The 21,833-nt window shown below is 35.3% G+C and overlaps 1 protein-coding gene across 1 annotated transcript in view; it reads right to left on the bottom strand.

Moving 5' to 3' along the window:
- The window catches only part of LOC114332084 (probable cationic amino acid transporter), a 208,813-nt gene that overhangs the window by 25,890 nt on the left and 161,090 nt on the right, over positions 1-21,833 (bottom strand). The window contains exons 9-10 of the mRNA XM_050652864.1: positions 20,393-20,568; positions 10,964-11,117 (exon numbers count right to left, since the gene is read on the bottom strand). Of these exons, the coding sequence (XP_050508821.1) occupies positions 10,964-11,117; positions 20,393-20,568 (330 nt within the window). The remainder of the gene's footprint in view (positions 1-10,963; positions 11,118-20,392; positions 20,569-21,833) is intronic.

The raw sequence follows: 21,833 nt of genomic DNA, 5'->3' as shown, positions 1-21,833 counted from the left end.
GTTGCTTAGAACTGGAAGCCACTGAGTTGGTGTGCTTTTTATGGTCCCCGTAATATACCTCATTGTCTGATTTAGTTGTGCAATGCAAGAGCGCTTGTCCTGATTGTGTCTGCATTGGCTCCCCAAGAGGTGTTTGCAAGCTTGTGAATGATATTATTGCGAGTTTTTACCTTAGCTGCAGTTTTATATAAGTGTTCCATGAAAGTTAGAGTACGATCCAGTGTTACACCGAGATATTTTGGATTTGGGTTATGTTTTAGGGTAACCCCTTCGCTTTCTATGTTTAGTCTGTAGTTCACTTCCCGGTTATTTAGATGGAAGGCAGTAACTTCTGTTTTTGTGGGATTTGGCTGAAGGCCCCATTTTTTAAAATATGTGTTAATAGTATGTAAGTCGCTTTCTAGGATAGCTTGGGCGTTCTCGATGTTTCTTTCTTGTATGCCTAAAGCCATGTCATCTGCATAAATAAACTTGCGTGAGATTGTAGTGGGAGCGTCTGAGGTGTAAATGTTAAACAGGAGCGGCGATAGAACCGATCCTTGGGGTAACCCATTCTGTAAACTTCTGTATTTACTAGTTTTCCCATTAACGCTAACTTGGAATAATCTGTCACACTGCATTTGATTTATTAGCTTATTAAATGATTGGCATGGTACCATCTGGTACAATTTTAGTAGTAGTCCTTCTTTCCAAACCGTGTCGTAAGCACAAGTCAGATCAATGAATGCTACTGCCGTTTTGATTTTCTTTTGGAAGCCATTTTCAATAAATGTGGTTAGAGAAAGAACTTGATCACTGCAGTTCCTTCCTGGCATAAATCCAGCTTGTTCTACGGGAATATTTTCGCTTACATAGTGCAAAAGTCTCGCGTAGATTATCCTCTCAAAGGTCTTATAGCAGACACTTAAAAGGGCGATTGGTCTGTAACTCTCGGGCAATGAAGCATCTTTGCCTGATTTACAGATTGCGATGACTTTGCTTTGCTTGAATAGTTTGGGGAGCTTTTGCGTCGTCATTATCTGGTTGAAGAAGTCGAGGAGCCACTTTCGAGTTTTTGGACCAATGTGTTTTATGAACTCAGGATATATTTTGTCGACTCCTGCAGCTTTGCGGCACTTAATTAAGTCTAGAGCGTTGAAAAGTTCCTCGGTCTCTATTTGCCTCATGATGGGTAGGCTTTGTTGAGATGCAGTTTTGATCTTTTTGAGCTGATATCGTACTTCTCTTTTATGAGCCTTTTCTATGACTGGTTTGGAGATTTGCGCAATGCGTTTCGCTATATCTTCTGGATTTGGTAATGAAGAGTTAGTTGTTGGGATGAGGTGTAAATGTTAAACAGGAGCGGCGATAGAACCGATCCTTAGGGTAACCCATTCTGTAAACTTCTGTATTTACTAGTTTTCCCATTAACGCTAACTTGGAATAATCTGTCACACTGCATTTGATTTATTAGCTTATTAAATGATTGGCATGGTACCATCTGGTACAATTTTAGTAGTAGTCCTTCTTTCCAAACCGTGTCGTAAGCACAAGTCAGATCAATGAATGCTACTGCCGTTTTGATTTTCTTTTGGAAGCCATTTTCAATAAATGTGGTTAGAGAAAGAACTTGATCACTGCAGTTCCTTCCTGGCATAAATCCAGCTTGTTCTACGGGAATATTTTCGCTTACAGAGTGCAAAAGTCTCGCGTAGATTATCCTCTCAAAGGTCTTATAGCAGACACTTAAAAGGGCGATTGGTCTGTAACTCTCGGGCAATGAAGCATCTTTGCCTGATTTACAGATTGCGATGACTTTGCTTTGCTTGAATAGTTTGGGGAGCTTTTGCGTCGTCATTATCTGGTTGAAGAAGTCGAGGAGCCACTTTCGAGTTTTTGGACCAATGTGTTTTATGAACTCAGGATATAGTTTGTCAACTCCTGCAGCTTTGCGCCACTTAATTAAGTCTAGAGCGTTGAAAAGTTCCTCGGTCTCTATTTGCCTCATGATGGGTAGGCTTTGTTGAGATGTAGTTTTGATCTTTTTGAGCTGATATCGTACTTCTCTTTTATGAGCCTTTTCTATGACTGGTTTGGAGATTTGCGCAATGCGTTTCGCTATATCTTCTGGATTTGGTAATGAAGAGTTAGTTGTTGGGATACTAGCGCCTGTGTCCAGTTTTCTGAGCAGGTTCCAGGCAGTGCGACTGCTATGCGTGAAGTTAAGGTTTTCGAGAGTTTCCCTCCACCTGGTAGTTCTTGCAGAATTTAGAGACTCTAGAAGTTGTTCCCCTAGATCTGGGTCTCTGGTTTGCTCATATTGATCATATAGGTCTTTGCATTCTTCGGTCCAGCATGGGATGTAGGATTTGGTTAGGCCACGTGGAACATGTTTTTTAGCACAGCTAATTATAAGTTTGGCGAATCTTCCGTAGTTTTCTACCTTAGGCTCAATATATCTGATATCTTTCTCCAATTGTGCTTGGTACTTATTCCAGTTTGCCTTACGAAAGTTCCATCTAGGCAGAGGAATTGAGTTTATAATGGGAATAGTGATGCCCATAGTTGTTATCACCGGCCTATGCTGCGATTTTGGGAAATTATCAAGAACTTCTCTAGTTGCATGATTATGGCAGTCATCTTTGGTGGATATAAATGTAAGATCTGGGTTGTAGCCTTTCTGCCATCTAGCGGAAAAAAAGGTAGGCTTCTGTTTTGCATCATGAAGAAGTCTAAGATGCTTGAGCTCCGCCCATTCAATCACTTGTTTGCCTTGGAGATTACACTGGTTATAGCCCCATGTAGTGTGATGACTATTGAAGTCTCCCGTATATATTGATGGATGCGGGAATGAGGGAAGCACTTCTGGTGGCCATATTGCGTTTGGTGGTTTATATATATTAACTATTGTGATCTTGTCTATTACGGTTGCCAGTATGAAGAGTTCTTGGGATAAGCAAGAATGTACGGTGCTAACATTTTTTATATCTGTTCTACAATAGGTAGCAATTCCGTATTGTGGGTGATTAAGTGAGGCTACCAATCTATATCCTGGAATTTGACCTCGGTTGTTCAGTTGTAATTCACCAGCAGTGTGTGTTTCCTGAACTGTGGCTATGTCAATGCTATGTTTTGCAAGGAGCTTGCTGATGTATTCGCTCTTGCTTCTGCTAATACCTTCAATGTTTATTTGGCATACTCGGATTGTTGGTCCAATTGTCAGATGATTCTGAGAAGAACCGTTTTTTGTTTGTTGCATGGTTGTATTGCAATGTGTTCGCCAGGAGATCTGAAAGATGGTCTGGCCGTTCGATGTTGCTGCTCATTCAGCGTTACCCAGGGTGCACCACGAGGAGGCGAGACAGCTTTGCACCTCAGCTCCTGACTAAGGATCGTATTGTGAATCAGGTCGGCCTCTTGAAGAAAGAGGACGAAACGTATGTGGAAACCCTGGAGGAAAGCTTAATAATGCTCAACAAGGCACATTTCCCCGGCTCATCTATTGACAATAATCCTCCGGTAGAGGTAGATTATCCTAGAAGGCCTACTAAGGCGGACTGGAAATTAGCTGCCGACATCACGAGACCGGAAAAAGTCAATAAATTCCAGCCATATAAATCACCTGGAATGGACGGGATCTATCCAGCCTTCCTACAGAAGGGACAAGATGTGATTATCCCGCATCTAACAAAGATCTTTAAAGCTAGTTTGGCATGGAGATATATTCCAACTGCATGGCGAAGGGTGAAAGTCACATATATCCCCAAGGTTGGTAGGGTAATGGACCAGACCCCCAAGTCATACAGACCAATAAGTCTATCCTCTTTCCTAGCAAAAACGCTGGAAAGATTGATAGACAGGTATATTAGGGACGATGTTTTGATGGAAAAACCACTTAGCGATCGTCAATATGCATACCAGCCAGGAAAGTCAACTGACTTGGCATTGGATGATCTAAACAGACTGCTCTGAAAGTCGCTAGATAACAAAGAGATAGCGGTGGCGACGTTTCTGGACGTGGAGGGAGCGTTTAATAACGTCTCCTTCGAGTCTGTAACGGAAGCGCTTAAAAGGAGAGGAGTTCCTGCCTTCATATGCGAGTGGACAAAGGCGACCTTAGCAAACAGAATCATGGTGTCCTCATTAGGTGAAGCCACCATTGAAGCGAAGGCAGTAAGCGGCTGCCCATAAGGAGGAGTTCTATCCCCATTACTGTGGGCTACGCTTATAGACGACCTACTTAATACGCTGTCCAGGGAGGGTTTTTACTGTCTGGGATATGCGGACGACTTGGTAATTGTCGTTCGAGGACGCTTTACCAAAGTAATTTCAGAGAGACTTCAAGTCGCTCTGAGGATGGTGGACAGCTGGTGTGAGGAAGAAGGCCTGAAGGTTAACCCTCAAAAAACATCCGTTGTTCCCTTCACCAGGAAAAGAGCACTGCAAGGCTTACAGCCACTAGCGCTCAAGGGAGTAGAAATCCCATTCACAAATCAGGCCAAGTACTTAGGTGTAATATTCGACCAGAGGCTGACATGGAATGCACACATTCAAAAAGTCACACAGAAGGCCATAATGGCCCTGAACAGATGTAGACGAATGTGTGGTAAGAATTGGGGGTTAAAATGAACCTCTGGTTATAATCAAGGGTTATAAGGCCCATGATAACTTACGGTTCAGTGGCGTGGTGGAACAAAACGCAACAGTCCGGGGCGATTCGATTGCTCAGTAGCACACAAAGGCTTGCATGCTTGAGTGTTACAGGAGCCATGAGAACAGCCCCAACGGACGCGCTAGAAGTTCTACTTAACCTACCACCTCTACATACATACATACAGAGTGAAGCCAGATCAACAGTACATCGGTTGATCCAGGGCCAAGTTCCAATAAGTATGATGCAGGGAACTGATAACTTAAGGCTATACCAGGACATAAAGGCAGACCCCGTTCTAGGAATGCCTGTAGACCGAATGGTTACGAGGTATAGCTTTAACAAAAATTTTTAAGTCACAATACCAAAAAGAGAGGACTGGGAAACTGGTCTGCCGATAACGACAAACTCAATATGGTATACGGACGGCTCCAAAACCGATATAGGTACAGGGGCTGGAATATATGGCTTAAAACCAAGGACGAAAGTCCGGGTATGTCTAGGGACATATGCGACCGTATTTCAAGCCGATGTAGCTGCTATACAAAGGTGCGCTATGGAACTAATCAGTCGAAATCTAGATAACGACTCCATCGTTATCTATTCGGATAGTCAAGCGGCTCTGAAGGCTCTCAGTTCGGTACAGGTCGATTCATGGCTGGTATGGAACTGTTTGAATGTCCTCTCTCAGGTGGGAAGTCGAAATAGATTGACACTTGCCTGGGTGCCGGGACATAAGGGTCATCGTGGCAACGAGAAGGCCGATGAATTGGCCCGAGAAGGCGCATCTACGCCACTGGTTGGTCCGGAACCCGTCTTTGGAATCGCAAATACGATAAAAAGAGCAGCTATACAAAAATGGGCGCAACAGAAGTCTCTTGAATGGTGGAACAACTCCCCAGGACAGAGGCAGGCCAAACAATTCATCAAAGGACATTCGGCTAAATTTACAACAGACTTACTTTCACGCAGTCGAAGCACTGTCAGAATGATAGTGGGTCTGCTGACTGGACACTGTAGACTCAATAGACACTTAAGTCTCATAGGCCTGACAGAAGAGGAAACCGCTCTACACGTTCTGTGTCATTGCGAAGGTCTCGCACGAGTGCGGTTTCTAGAACTCGGTGAGGAAAAACCGGAAGCACCAGGCTACATGAAAAGGCCACTATCAAGGCTGTTAAGTCTCATTAAGAGGACTAAGCTAGATGTAGTGCTTTAAAAGAAAGGGGAAACACAATAGATCTACTAAGGTCGCAGTGTATCAGGCTCCATTGGCCGCCCCATTTTCTACATTCTACATTCTACTAATGAAGAATACAGGGGAACCCCGATAAGTCGGCCCCCGATAACCCGGAAGCCCGGCTAACCCGGACCGATTTTCATCAGACAAACATTTCAACAATAAAAATGTATGTAATATAATATTTGAGAGATAATGTGTATTTGTGTAATTTGAACTATACGATAGTAAAAATGACTCATGGCACACGGCGGCAGAGCCACGTTCATTAACTCGGATTATCGGAAACAACTGGCATCTGTAGTATTCCTTTATTTATTTCAAATTGTCTTAGCATTGTTTAAAAAAGACTAAAAGGCTATTTAAACAATTCTTTTTTAAACGATGGTTTTAGTTTTCACTGTTCTTAAATAACATAACATCGTTCCGATTGTGACTGTATTGTGTGTAGTACAGAGTCTTGTTTTGTTCGCTTCCGTTTGCTTAGGTTTGTGTTTGCGTGTTTTTAGTAATTTAGATGTCAGGTACTGTCCATATATATATATGTATTTCATGTCATTTCAATTATAACGGAGTTTATCTGTAAGTATACCGTATTTTATTAATTTTTACCATATTCTCCGGCTAACCGGTTTTTATCGTCATTTTATAGGGTGCAGAGTACCTACACCTTCTGCAAAGTATCGCGAGGATATTTCAAATAGTTTTAAAGTAATGGGTAAAATATTTATTAAATTTTTAAATAAAACACCCTGTAACTCAGCAATGAGTCATATTTTATTTAAGTGATTTGGGTTAAATCTTAATATTTTAAGGTCTATAATCTACAACTCCGAGATTGGACATTCTTAATGCATCACCCTGTATATGTAGTAGTTTAAAATTCAAAATGGAACTGTGACTTTAAATTACAATACGGTAGAAGATGAGCACTTACGGCTTCATGTCAATCGTTCAATTGAGTTCTACTCATATGTGCTGGAGTGCCCAGAGAACCGAAATGTACAGGGTGTTACAAGAAGACTGTCATAAATTACAGGATTTTAGGGTATGAAGTCGATTTGACATAACTTATCTATTTACAAAATTGCATAGAGAAAATGATGCGGGGTGTTAAAGTTACAAAATAAACCAGAATTTTTCAATATTGCTCCAAATCGGTTTAAAACTTTTTTATGATAATTTATATTATGTGTAAGCATGCCTTGGCTAATAAAGCTTAAGTACCGAAAATATTTATTTCTTAATTTCTCTACATGTTTAGAGGGGGTCTCCAAATGCCCTCCAACCTTTTCTAGTAATAATATTGTATTAAAAACAGGTCAATAGAATGAAATATATATTTTACAATTTTTTCTTTTTTTTATCTGCTATAATTTTTGTAATTACCAACTTTTTTCTAGTAATACTATTGGATTAAAAACAGGTCAATAGAATGAAATACCTATTTTACAATTTTTTTCATTTTTTATCTGTTACATTTTTTGATTGCAAGAACTGCAGATATTAATTGATTTTTTGATATACAGATTGGTTGATTAATAATAATAATAATCTCCCACTTTATATCGCTTACTCGGCTTTGGGATTACAGCTGGGTAGTCTGCTACCTCTAAGGCCTACGGTATGCAAGGAAGTTAACAGGGAATTGCTACACTTCAATCACCTATTCACCTACTCTGAAGAAATCAAGATCAGAATAGAAAAAGCTAGAGCTACTTTTACCAAAATGAAAACAGTTTTATGCGGAAGAGAGCTAAGTTTAAATCTTAAAATTCGCCTGATGAGATGTTACGTGCTGTCAGTTCTTTTCTATGGAATGGAAGCTTGGACACTGAAAAAGATCGATACAAGGAAAATAGAAGCATTCGAGATGTGGATGTACCGCAGGATACTGAGAATATCGTGGACAGAGAGAGTGACAAACATGGAAATTTTGCGAAGGATGCAGAAAGAAAAAGAACTTGCGCTTACTATTAAAAAGCGCAAACTGCAATACTTGGGACATATAATGAGGGGACAAAAGTACCAGCTACTACAATTAATTATTCAGGGAAAAATAATAGGTAAAAGATCCATTGGCAGAAGAAAACATTCATGGTTGAAGAATTTAAGAGATTGGTACAAGTGCAGCAGCTGCCAATTATTTAGATCTACGGTATCAAAAATACGCATAGTCTTGATGATAGCCAAACTTCGGAACGAGGACGGCACCTGAAGAAGAAGAAGAATCACCTATTATTACCCCTGGTTTTACCTAATGTACTCATTTTATTCTGGTTGTCAATATGGTCGAAAGAAATTCGAAAATTTTATTTTAAACGAATATTTATTTAAAATTTTATATTATAAGGTCTTTTAAATTACTGATTACCACTACGTTTTATTTATGAAGTACAGTATCCAGAAACTATTACTTATGTACAACCGCCCATACTCAACAATCGCCAGAATCATATAATATGCCTCATTTCATTTCCCACTTTCATATTCAAACAACTGCCAGCAATGCATAGGCAGTTAAAGGCAGCTAAATCAAAGTGATTCTGTATCTTCTTACTATATACTTTAAGATCAATGGAAAAATTCCAATATTTGGCTGTATACCATAGTTTAAAAAAACTCATACAGAAGTAAAAACTTCAAGTTGTATACTGGTATAAAATGGTTTATTAAAAAACTTCATAAAAAGTCGTGCAAAACGTTTTCGTTCTAATCCAGAACATCTTCAGTGCATTCTGCTGAGTAGTTGAAACTAGCACACCAATTAGAGTGGTAACATTATAATATATGGTTTACATGATCGATTTAAATTAAATGTGGTGAATACCAGTCGATGTTAAAGGATTAAACTGTACTAATTTATTTATTAGTACAATTAATTAGTACAATTTAATCCTTTAACATCGACTGGTATTCACCATATTTTATTTAAATCGATCATGTGAACCATAATTATAATGTTACCACTCTAATTGGTGTGTTAGTTTCAACTACTCAGCAGAATGCGCTGAAGATGTTCTGAATTAGAACGAAAAGGTTTTGCACGATTTTTTGTGAAGTTTTTTAATAAACCATTTTATACCAGTATACAACTTGAAGTTTTTGGTATTTAGAAACTGTCTTTCGGTCCTTTTCCTAGACGAAGAGAAGGTAAATGCGTGGCCTAAGTGTCCTCTATTTGCTTTCTCCTATTTTCGTCGTCTCTGTGATTATATATTGTAAAATCCGGAGATACAGGATGCAGCCAGAAAGCAGTTTATTAACGAAAAGTCTTAGATTTAAAATATTGTTTATTATATTTTTATTTCAATTATTCTAATTGTTTAGAAGGTAGTAAACTTTGTATCTGGGGCTTTTCGTTGTTTTCCTCGTAATACGAGAGATGTCGCTAAATTGCGTCTCAAAAGGTGGGTTCATTGCATTGCGATGGTTTGCCTTAAATAGGCAGAATGTTTATATTTCCTTCAGAGTTGTGACTGCATAAGCTTAACCGATGATGCATAAGGATGCTGAAATAGCTATATGGAGATGGTGGTCCAATCTGAATCAAATATAAACAAAACCTGCCTTGATCTTTTTTATCTTTTTGAAGTTTTTACTTCTGTATGAGTTTTTTTATATACTTTAAGATTAATAAAGAATTTTGTACTTTTTGAATGTATCTTTATTAAATTTTAATTATTTCAAGTATATTTTCACTATTTATGCATTAAAAAATTTAAGGTATTTATTGTTACTAAATCTGAAGTTAACTTACATCTTACATTACTACATACTTAAAAAAGAAGAATCTGCTTTACAGCGATAAAATTGATAAACTATAAAACGTTTTACAGCGTTTTCAATATACGCATTCTTTTTCACTTTCTCTGCCGGCCAAAATACCCTCGTACATGGCTCACTTGTTCCTGAGCTATGAGCCGCAATATATCCAGTCTGATCCTTATACCTGCGTATTACGACTCTACGATAGTATCAGAAAACAAATGTAAACATGAAAATCCCTAGATAGGAACATTTTTCTTCGCCTCATGACCACGTTTTCAGCATTTTAAATCACTGTGCGGCACTGGTATTCGATCCCTGGCCTACATACGTGGAAGTCAGACATCCTACCGCCTGAGCTATCCGGCCCATTATAGATTGATTACACATCACTCATTATTGGTTATAAGGACACACCACCATTAATCAGAGGTGCCCCCACTTTTTTTTGTGACAAAAATCGAGATCAAATTTTTTGTAGAAAAATAATTCTTGGAACATTAATTTTATCTTGAATTTGTTTTGTTTTCCATTCACGAGTCTGCTTCTATTATGTTTTCTTTGGTAACTTTGTTCTTTAGCCTTTTATTAGTTTTATTGTTTTATGTACTGAAAGTATTACTTTTTTGAGGTTCTTTTTTTCACTTGACTTGATGGGATTTTTTGAAGATTGATTACACATCACTGATTACTGGTTATAAGGACACACCACCATTAATCAGAGGTGCCCCCACTTTTTTTTGTGACAAAAATTGAGATCAAATTTTTTGTAGAAAAATGAACTTGAAACATTAATTTTATCTTGAATATGTTGTTTTGTTTTCCATTCACGAGTCTGCTTCTATTATGTTTTCTTTGGTAACTTTGTTCTTTAGCCTTTTCTTGGTTTTATTATTTTATGTATTGAAAGTATTACTTTTTTGAGGTTCTTTCTTTTTCACTTGACTTGATGGGATTTTTTGCAGTTGTATGCTAACTTTTCGTTTTAGATTAGGTTATAATATGATGTATTAGATTAGGTTAAGTTAGGTTGTATCTATACGACTTTATAATTAAAACTAAATCATGTAAAAATTGTATCTAATAAATAAGGCGGAAAGAAATTTTGCCAACAATTAAAAAATTTAGTTTTAATTAAAAATTTTATTTTCAAAATTTTAAATTTCCCTATGGAATAGACTTTGAATAAGGTTAAATGTACGAAAGTAATTTAAAGGAACTAAATGAGAATATTTGTAACAGAATTTGCATATATACATTTGTATAATACATTATCTTATTTCATTTTTTAATATACCCTACCATGCATATGTTTAGTCACTTACCTACAATGCTAGGCCAGCAGATGCTGAAAACTCTTTCAACATAAAGAGCTAAGCATGTCGATGATAATAGTGCTAAAATTAAACAACAACCAACAATAGTTGATGTTATTCTAGTAGACCTTCTGCCTTCGTTAAATTTTCCTACTGTCGCTACCTAAAAATAAAACAGTTTATCTAATCAAATAAAGTTTCAAATAAATTGTTCAAAATAGAAAAGTCCTGATGGAAATACAGTGAATTAAATCGACCATGTAGTAGTCGACGCAAGATATTTCAGTGACGTAATAGGCGTATGTGCAAGACGCGGGGCAAACATAGACTCGGACCACTACCTAGTCCAAACTAAACTAAGAGCTAGAATCTCCAATACAAAGGAAGCCAGAGGAGTTAAAAGGGAAAAGTTTAACATGTAAGTGTTAAATAGTCTCTGCGATATCTACGAGATTTTAGGGGAGTCTGAAAGGTAAACTAGAGTACTAGAGTATACATGTGATATAGTTGAAGATGTTGACAACTATTGGAGGCAGTGTAGAACCATAGTAAAAGAGGTAGCAACTGAAGTGACTGGAAGACAAAAGCGTAAAAAAATAAGTTTAAACTGGTATGATGAGAAATGTGCACAAGCAACGCAAAGAAGAAATCAAGTATGTATATACAAAGGCTCCAAGGACGAAGAACAGGAGACAAGTAGAGGAGGAGTATAGAGAGCTGATACGAGACGAAAAACGAACAATTAAAGGAAAGAAAGAAGAAGGAGCACATAGAAAATCAACTGAAAGAAATAGGGAAGTATAACACACAAATGGAAATGCGAAAATTATACGAGGGCATAGAAGACGAAAGAGAAAAAGGAGAACATTCCAATAGAGGTAGAAGTCATTAAAGCAATACAAAAACTGAACGGAAACAAACCTTCTGGAGTAGATGGCATTATTTTCAAGCTTTTAAAACATGGCTGAAAAATCTGACCTATTTTATAGCTATGCTAGTAGAACCGATTTGAAGGCAGGTAAAACTACTAGCTGATTAGAACGTAGGTAAACGTACATTCCACCTATTCACATCCAACTACATATTCACAAGAAACGAGATCAAACAATTTATGATAACTACACAAAGCAATTATTGCCCTCCTAAACGTGACATATAAAACATTAGCCTATATGTTTTAAGATCGACTATTGCGATATTGTGAATAGACAATAGGCAAATAACAGTGTGCGTTTTGCAGAGAAAAATCAACTATCGACGGAATATTCCTTTTCAGACAAGTTTGGGAAAAAACATATGAGTATAGAATTTATACTCGCTAGGTATTTGTTTATAGATACATATGCCTATCGTTGTAAACACAAACACTCTATACAAAAGCCATGACAGAATTTAATATTCGAATACAGCTGGTGACGAATACCTACTTAATGAAGTTGGAGAAAACAACAGTCAAGTGTAAGGTTAGAGTGCAGGACGAAGTATTAAGAATTTTTCAAAACACAAATTGAACTTCAGATCAGATTAGCCAAGTGGACTGAGGCGCACGATTGACAAATCTATAGTGGATATGCGATCGAGGTTCGAGCCCCAGCCCGGTGAATAGAAAAATAAAAAGGCTGACGTCGTAGTCTAAAATTCTAAAAAGAATCTACGACTTGGTCTTTAATAAGCTGGTGTCTGATCGGCCTATGGAGGAGCGGTACGGCAAGGGATAAGGGCTTACGGCTCGGTGACACTCCTCCATAGATCCCTACCGGAAGGGCGTTGACGCCTAAAAAACTGTGTATATATATAAATTGAACTTCGATAGAGATAACCTATCGTGTCTTCTATTCAAAATTGTCCTATCTATCTATCTATCTATCTATCTATCTATCTATCTATCAGCATTGCAACATCCAATATTGGACAAAGGCCTCCCCTTCGCTCTTCCAAGTTTCTCTATCCTGACCCATGTTGATACATCCATCAAAATTGTCCTAGAGAAAGCTATTAGGTAATCTGGAATAACAACCAGAAGAACCATTATCAATAGGAGTGTTCAAATCCTAGCGTATGCAGATGACACCGACATCACAGCAACAACAAAGGCAGACCTGGTCCAATCGTTCAGATCATTGGAAGCAGCGCAAAAAAATGTAGCCAAATTCAATCAACATCAGAATCAACCAAAGTAATACAGTAATTTCAGAAACTAACATACGTATACATCTAGTAAATAGACTATACTATGGATTAAAGAAACTTTTAGCCTCAAACATAGTTACAAAAAGAAAGAAAATATTGATATACAGAACTCTTATCAAGTTCATCCTCATTTACGCGTCAGAAATGTGAACGATGAGAGAAGGCGATGAAAACGTTTAGGCTGTTTTGTATGTAAAATCGCAGGTGCTATAATTTTGAGCTTTACCGCCTTTATAGTGAACCTAAGATTCGTAGATCCATCAAAATGAACAGGCTGCTGTGGCTAGGTCACATGTATCGAAACACATTTATAACCAAAGATTGGATGGAGTGAGGAGAAGAGGCAGTCCCAGAATACGATTTAAGGACCAGGTGAAAGATGACTTACGAGTGTTAAGAGTACGAAATTGGAAAACCAGGCGAGGGATGGGAAGGAATGGAAGCTGATTCTACAATATGCCAAGACCCACTACGGCTTGTAGAGCCAATGACAATGATGCATATACAGTGCCGGATGAACCAATAGGCAAAGTAGGCAGTTGCCTAAGGGCATCGGCCTCAAGGGGGGCTTCGCAGGGCCCAAAATGAAAAAATAATAATTAGATTTAAATAAAAATTATAAATCATATGCTTATTATATGATTTATGGTCGTATAAAACTACATTACAATGCATTCTTTTGTTCACATAGAAAGCCTGTGTTGTGAGAATAAGTCGCTAATGAATGCTCTTTGCCAGTCTGCACAGATTCTTAGAAAAGTAGTAAGAGCAAGAGAAACAAATGAGCCAGCGCCCCCTCGCTACCCGCTCCTCCATTACCCATGCATTTCGCTCCATGTAAGGCAAATACAATGGTCTCCAGACTCATTTATCTAAGATTAACAAACTTGCAATTTACATTTTTTGTGCCGCACACTCGCTTTAGTTGGAGTAAGTGCTGCTAAAATTTGCGTTGGACCCATTGGAGCAATATCGTATTTTGGATTTGTTTATTCCGTGTTCAACTTTTTTTCAGCCTCTACCCACCGTTGGAAAGCTACAATCAAATGCTTAAATGAAGTGATACCATTCGCCACGATCTAAACCTTGCCCTTGAAAGAACAAGCAGCACTAGATGGGCAAGAGATGCAACAGGAGCTTTCCAGCTTTGTCTAAAGGTTACAACGCCTTCAAATCTGCTCCGCTTCATACTCTTGCTGAAAAATCAGAAAGCTAAAACAGTTCATGAGGCTAAGTGTTTGTTAAAGGAAATGTCAAAACAGAAACATTCATAATGAAGGAGTTTTGGTTAACAATTTTAGAACTCATCAACGCTGTCAGTAAATCATTACAGAGAGAAGAGATTGAACTTGAAACTCCAGTTCAGCTTTAAGCTCCTTAAGACAGAGTCATAAAATCCCAAAGAGATTATTTTACTTACTACGACCAAAAGGTCTGCGATCTACAATACTCTGAATATACCGACGAGAGTAAACAAACTCGAGCAAGAAAACTACATTTTGATGATGCTAATTCCAATGAAGTTTTTCTACAGGATGGAGAAAAGTTAAAGGTTGAAACGAATCTACCAATTTTGGATAAGCTAATTATTGACCTGAGTCGTCAGTTGACAGCGTACGAGTCAGTAACTCAGTATTTAATGTTTTGTGTGCTTTTCCAAAACTGAGTGATAGGTACTCAAATAAAGAAGTGTGCTTCAAAACTACATGAAAACTATACTGATGATATTGAGCCTGAAATTTAAGAATGCAATTTACAATTTATTCCTGCTTCATAGTCTTTTTGGGCTATTTATGAGAACTAATTCGAATCGAAGTTTCGAAATTTGTCAGTAGATTGTAAGATTTATCTTACGCTAATGATTACAAAGGCAACAGGCGAACGATCATCAAAAAAATTAAAATTATTAAAAACTGTCACCGTTTGACAGTGGCACAAAATAGACCAGCATTTCCCTCAATTATGGCTATTGCGAATGATGTGCTCGAAAATTTGGAAGTTGAAGATATTTTAAGTACATAGTTTTGTTTCTATAAAACTCAGAATAGTTGCTTTATAACAGGGGTGGGCAAACTTATTTTAGAAAGGGCCACAAAATGTTTTTGGTCTATTACCGAGGGCCGCAATATTTGTTACCTTAACATTTTCGAATTTTTAACTTTTTACTAATTTTGTTTAAGGGGGGCGGGGTATGGTTGAAATCAACATTTTTGTTTGATACTATGGTGAAATTATTTCATTTTTAAATTAGATAAACATATTTAGTACAATTCAAAGAATTAAAAATTAAAAAAAAATCAAGGCTAAATATTGAAAAATAACCCAGCGGTGACAAATGTTTACAGTCACCTCCAAAAAAGATGAATTTTGCAGTAGACATCAGAACGTCATTATATCATATATGAAAAAAAAATTCAAAAATATTTTATTAGCATGAGCATAGAGGTAACGCTCTCGAGTTTTTTTAGGTTTAACGATTTTTGAGTTTTTTATATCTCCCAGAAGTCAAAATAACGAAATTTTTTGTAAAAAATGGTGAAAATCAACATATTTATTATTGTTAAACAAAAAATAAACCTAAGACAGAAAGTATGTCGACCGAGTTACCTCAAGAAATGTCTAAAGAAAATCTATGAAAAATTTTAGGTGGATCTGTCAAGTAGCTTTTAAGTTACAATGACCACCGACTTTGAAAAAATCAGTTTTGAAGAAAACGCGTTTAAAGTTTTGACAACTTTATTTTCAATTTCTTTTTTGTCTGTCAAATCCTACAGTGATGCACATCGGATATATGTTTTTGAATCGCAGAGTAATTTACAAAAGAGAATGGAACAGCTGTTGAACGATTCTCACTACTACGCTGCTCAAGCTGCTGCAAAGCGAGTCGAAGATATGATATTAAGCATGCTGTATTTCCGGTACATTTACTTCGGTCAAACTAAAATTTTCAGAGAGTAATATAATTTTCAGTAGTAAAAGTCCATATCTCTACCCTGAAATAGCATTTGCACTTATTTAAGCATGCTATTTTCCTCAAATATATGTGTATATATTTATTTATTTTAATTTTATCTATGAACCTATTTATTTTTTCACTAATATTGTTCTGAAGCTATTCTCTTTTGGCATATTTTGTACTTTTCTATTTTATTTGGGAAAATGCCACAATTTAAGTTTAAAATTAAATTAATTTGACATTTAATTTCCACTTGGGAAATCGTTATCAAAATGCAACCCATTAATAAATTAAGCATTTATTTAATAATTAGTTTAATTTATTAATGCTTTGTATTTGATGAACGATTTCTGAAGTGAAAGTCGAAACGTCAAATAAATTTAGTTTAAAATTTAAATTGTGGCTTATTCCCAAATGAAATAGTAAATTCTCTTTTCACATTGCTATTAGTTACGTAGGTATATATTTGAAGGTAAATTCTGTGCAACGTAATTTAAATAAAAATAAAGGAAATCATTTTGAAAAAATCTTAGATTACCTTAGTTGTTTTTGTTTTCTTTGAAAGAATTAAATAATAAAAAAATATTTATGAAACACATTATTTATTGTTTACAAACTTACAATAATATTTATTAAAATATGAAAAACGAACCTTCATGTCTTTTCTGAAGTTTTAGTTTACTTTTATGTCCTCGTTCAGGATTCTTTCTATTCCGGGTGGAAATTTTGTGGTATTTTACCAATTTCCAGGCAACCAAATACCGTTTACAAAACGTTGGAAAGACGTCATAATTATCACCAAACCACGTCAGTTTGTCACGTTTTTTCGACGTCGAAAGTCACGTGAATATGCCCCACCATAACTGACGTCATTTCTATCACGTTTTAAATAGGTGCTATAAAAAACGTAGTTTTTATGTCGTTTTTTTAGATTATTTTTCATTTTATGGTTTTAAAAATACATAATAATAATTATTCGTATGGGTATTGTTGGTATTGCAATTTTTCATTTAACTGTTTTAAATTTAGCTTATAGGCTAATGTATACTTACTGTGTCAAAAATGAAACAACATATAAACTAATAAATAATTTATTAATAAATTAATTTAATTAAACTCGACAACACATAATTAGTTCATTAACAGAGAATATTCACCAAAACAAAACACATAACCTCAAACCGTTTTCAAGAAGAACTATCACAAGAACCATTGCATTAAACTAACTCACAACTCACTTGAGAAAAACGAATAAAAATCTCTTAATTAACACGTTTCTTTAACTAAATATCTAAATAAAAAGTCCTTTTTTACCACACAAAGCACGTAAACAATAAATCAATAAATGAAACATTTCTTATGACAATTTAAGGCTTATAAACGTCAATATACAAAATTATATGTACATTATAAGCATTAACCTGTTAAGCTCCTCCCATTTTTGTGACGTCAGACTTGGGCTGTCTGAAATACTCTGAAATTAAAACGTATTTTTAAACGTATTTTAACGTCATTAATCTTACGTATTTAAAATCACCTACAAAAGACGTTTATACGACGTAATGTTCAAACATGTGTATATATTCAACGAAAAGCTGACGTTACTTCGACGTTATTGACGTCACTTGGTTGCCTGAGTTATTTCTGTCCTCAATGGATTTTGTCAAAAATATTGCAAAAATATGCAAATTAATCTATAATTTCTAGTCGAATTTGGTATGCAATCAATTTGAACTGAAAAATGATTTCTTAGAAGTGATAAGGAAAATGACATATCTTCAAAATCTTTGGAACGATTTTCAAATTCCGTCAGCAAATTACACATTTTTTCTTCATAAATTTTAAACTTATTTTCTCGTACATTATTTAATAATTTTAATGAGGGAAATAATTCAACTATTTCTTTCTTTTTATATGATCAATGAATAATTTGAGTTTTATTATAAAAGTTTCATTTTGCGTTCAAAACTGGTAAATTTAGCAAACTAGTAGTTTTTCATTACTAAAAATAAAACAATTTCCTTCCCTAATTCACAGCATCTTTTAAGAACCTTTTCACTAAACTTAACCATCGAAGATGATTGTGGTATAAGACATCAGTATGTTCTGTTTCTAACTCTTCCAAAATGCTATGAATTCACCATGATTTAATCCTCTTGAACGAATAAAATTAACAATATTAGTTATAATATGAAATTTTGGCACAATACCTGTTCTGGTAATTGTTCACGAAAGTAATCTTTAAGTTTTCTTAACATTACAATATTTGCTCCTTTTAAATTTGGTGCTCCGTCAGTTGTTACACTAACTAGGTGGTTACAGGTAAATTTAAATTTTTTCAGACAGTTCCTGACTACTTCAAAAATATCGTTTCCATTTGTTGAAATTTCATTAATTTTATTGAGGGAGCCGACAAAATTCTGTGCCGGAAACCCAAATACGTAATTGCTCGCGTTATGTTGAAAATTTGCGGAAAAATCACCTGCTGTGAAAGTGTTAATTAATAGCTGCATTATCTATATTTATTTATTAATATTAGCAATAATTAAAAAAAATTTAAATGAAAATAATTCACCTTTTTCTGCGGGCCGCAAAAAAATGTATAAAGGGCCGAATGCGGCCCGCGGGCAGCTCATTGCCCACCCCTGCTTTATAATAATTATAAGGCTTTTAAAACTCAAACTAAATTTAATCCATAATTATTTATTATTACATAATTAAGTAATAAGAAGTATAGTATAAATACATTATTGAAAGAGCAGTAATGATGGGTATTACTCACGATGATGAAGTTTGTGACACGAACCGAGGGCGAGTGTCGTTATTAATCAGAGTGAGTAATAGCCATTACATGTGAGTAGAATACTATACTTTTTCTACGACCTTATTATTTTTTTCATTACTTGAAAAATTATTATACTTTAAAATGTTCGTTTATTGATAACTATAACAAAAAATAATAATAATTTTTTATTGAAAAATTTAGCAAAAGATATAAAAATAAACAGTTTTTTGACTATTTCTTTATTTTATTTTTTCAAGCAACACGTTTTACAAAATGAAACAAAAATTTAAGTTTAAATCTACAAAATGTCCAATAATTATCAAAGGAATATCACTCGGAGATGGAGGAATCCGAGGTTTTGGAGCAAAAAGACAAAATTTTTTTAAGAGGCCTCGTTGCATGGGTTGCCTAGGGGCCTCAAGATTCTTAATCCGGGACTGTGAATATAATATATGTATGTAACTAACTCTATGTGAATTAAAAAAAAATAAATAAAAATATAAAATTTATAAAGTCGAAAAGAGTAAATTAGTTGGGATGCATAAAAAAATGAAAGGTACAATAAAGTCAAAATCGGCCTGGCAGAAAAAATCCGTCTAAAAATTAACTAAAAGCAGACCATGATAAAAGATACATAAATTTTGCCAGAAAATACTTAAGGAACTATAAATGTATCACATTGGAAGAACGCAGCATAGAGTGCAAAAGAATAAAAATGAGTAATAGAGAAATATAGGAGAGTGCTCTATAAAGAATATGGCGTAACAATAGAATATATTAATTTAAGGAATAATAAATTAAAAAGACTAAGTTTTCACTCTAATGGCATATAAAACAACATAATGCTATTCTACATCCCACCAGAATGAAAACAATGGGAACCTTCTCTGGTTACACCTCCGAGGCTTCTACAATTTGCAAGCCATACGGATTCTCAGCATCCGTATGGATTGCAAATTGTAGAAGCCTCAGAGGTGTAACCAGAGAAGGTTCCCATTGTTTTCATTCTGGTGGGATGTAGAATAGCATTATGTTGTTTTATATGCCATTAGAGTGAAAACTTAGTCTTTTTGCTAGAAGTTGCCGCTAGGGCATCTATGCCATTTCGTTCGTTGCAATCCGTGACTGCATGCTGGGGTTTGTTTTGGTTGGATCGGGGAGAGCAGCATATGTGCCTCCTGATGAGAGACTAATAAGTTTCGAAATCGGTAGGGGTGCTTGCAGCACTCTCTGATTGGACTAGAATATGGTTCGGCTGTGTTTTCATTTTGCAACGAAATTGAAAATGGTTATTCATTTTTAATAATAAATTAACTTTAAGCCACAGGCCTACAAGGCATGCTAAATTCAATAATTATACTATATTACCCTGATCACATTTTTTGAATTCATAGTGATGCCATCTTTAATGATATTTTGTTGCCAACAATTAAGCTATATCTACGGTAAACTGACAACAAATTATATTAAGAATTTATAAAATTTAAAATATGAAATTGAATTGTACCTTAAGACCTTCTTTATATTCTTCCACTACAATATCAATGTCTGTAGAACTACCAGAATTTTCATCATCCGAACCAACAATGGATTCATCGCCGGCTTCAGATCCTGTATCTTCAGGCGCATCCATGGCCATTGATTTGACACTGTAGTCATCAAGTAAAAGGCATTCGCGCTCCTCTAAAAAATAGTTCATATTTTAGTTATTATATTTTCTTCTAAAAAAAAACAAACTATTATTTATAAGTTAATTTTACATTTTATGTATGATATTAATATTCAATTTAAAATTAACAAAAGTGAATCACAAGTAAAGAACCTGTTTGTTTAAACAATAATAGTACCTATATTATTCAACGAGCATGTAATAGCCATTACATGCAAGTAGAATACTATACTTTTTCTACGACCTTTTTTTATTTGGGTTAGTAGAAAATATAATTATCAACTACTAACATTATTCAAAATCGAAAGATTTTATTTTTCATAAGAAAACATATTTCATATAGCTATGGCAACACTGTGAGAATTGCCCTCTTTGAGCTTACGAAACAATGAAACAGACAGTTGACATTAGTGTCATGGAATTGAGGTGGCTTTTAAAAATAATACATATTTTAAGGCATTTACACGAAAAGAAACGTGTGCTCTCAATAAAAATTTATTGTACAATCAACAGTAAGTAAAACAGAATTCATTCATATAAATTTCATATCCGTAAGCCCTTTTACGGAATAAATAGCTATTGTTTATATTTACCTTTGAATAACGTTAATCTTAAAATGTCAAATGTTGAAATTTAAACGTAAAAAATATACTAACCTATTGTTACAGTAAAAAATCCTTTAAACATTTTTCGAATTTAATTGTTGATATAAATTACAATGACTATTTTATTAAATAAACAAGTTTAAGTAATTTTATTGGCTAATAGGTAATTAAAAGTGCCATACACCACTTGAATCTAACTTCAAACCGTGAGTAATGATCCGTGACTAACTTCAGCCCGTGAGTAATGAACCATTACTCACGGGTAAAATAATGGGTATTATTATCTATTTAAAACAGCGAATAATGAGCATATTATTAAACGGTCGGAGAAAAAATAATTTTCCAAGTTTCCATATTTTTCTGTTTATTCAGTTGTCGATTCACACAATTATCTTACTCATTGCCTGGGTTTGTTAAAAGGTTTGTTAAAATCCATTGTATTATTTATGGTGCCGAGGCACAGCATAATAAACGCAACAGCAGTGACACACTAGAAGGCGGGAAAAGTTTGCGCACTATTACTGCGCAGATCGTCGGCCATTTTTCGTGTAGTACCAGACAGTGTAGAAAATCGACAGTGTTTCCGATTTGTACATAATTATCAGATTTACTTAACTTTTCCCAAGAAGCAATTGGACGTAATATTACGACATCTTAACGTTGGAGTAAATGCC

This window comes from Diabrotica virgifera, chromosome 6 (assembly GCF_917563875.1).
Source record: "Diabrotica virgifera virgifera chromosome 6, PGI_DIABVI_V3a".
NCBI lineage: Eukaryota > Metazoa > Arthropoda > Insecta > Coleoptera > Chrysomelidae > Diabrotica > Diabrotica virgifera.
This window is presented reverse-complemented; position numbering and strand designations above follow the sequence as displayed.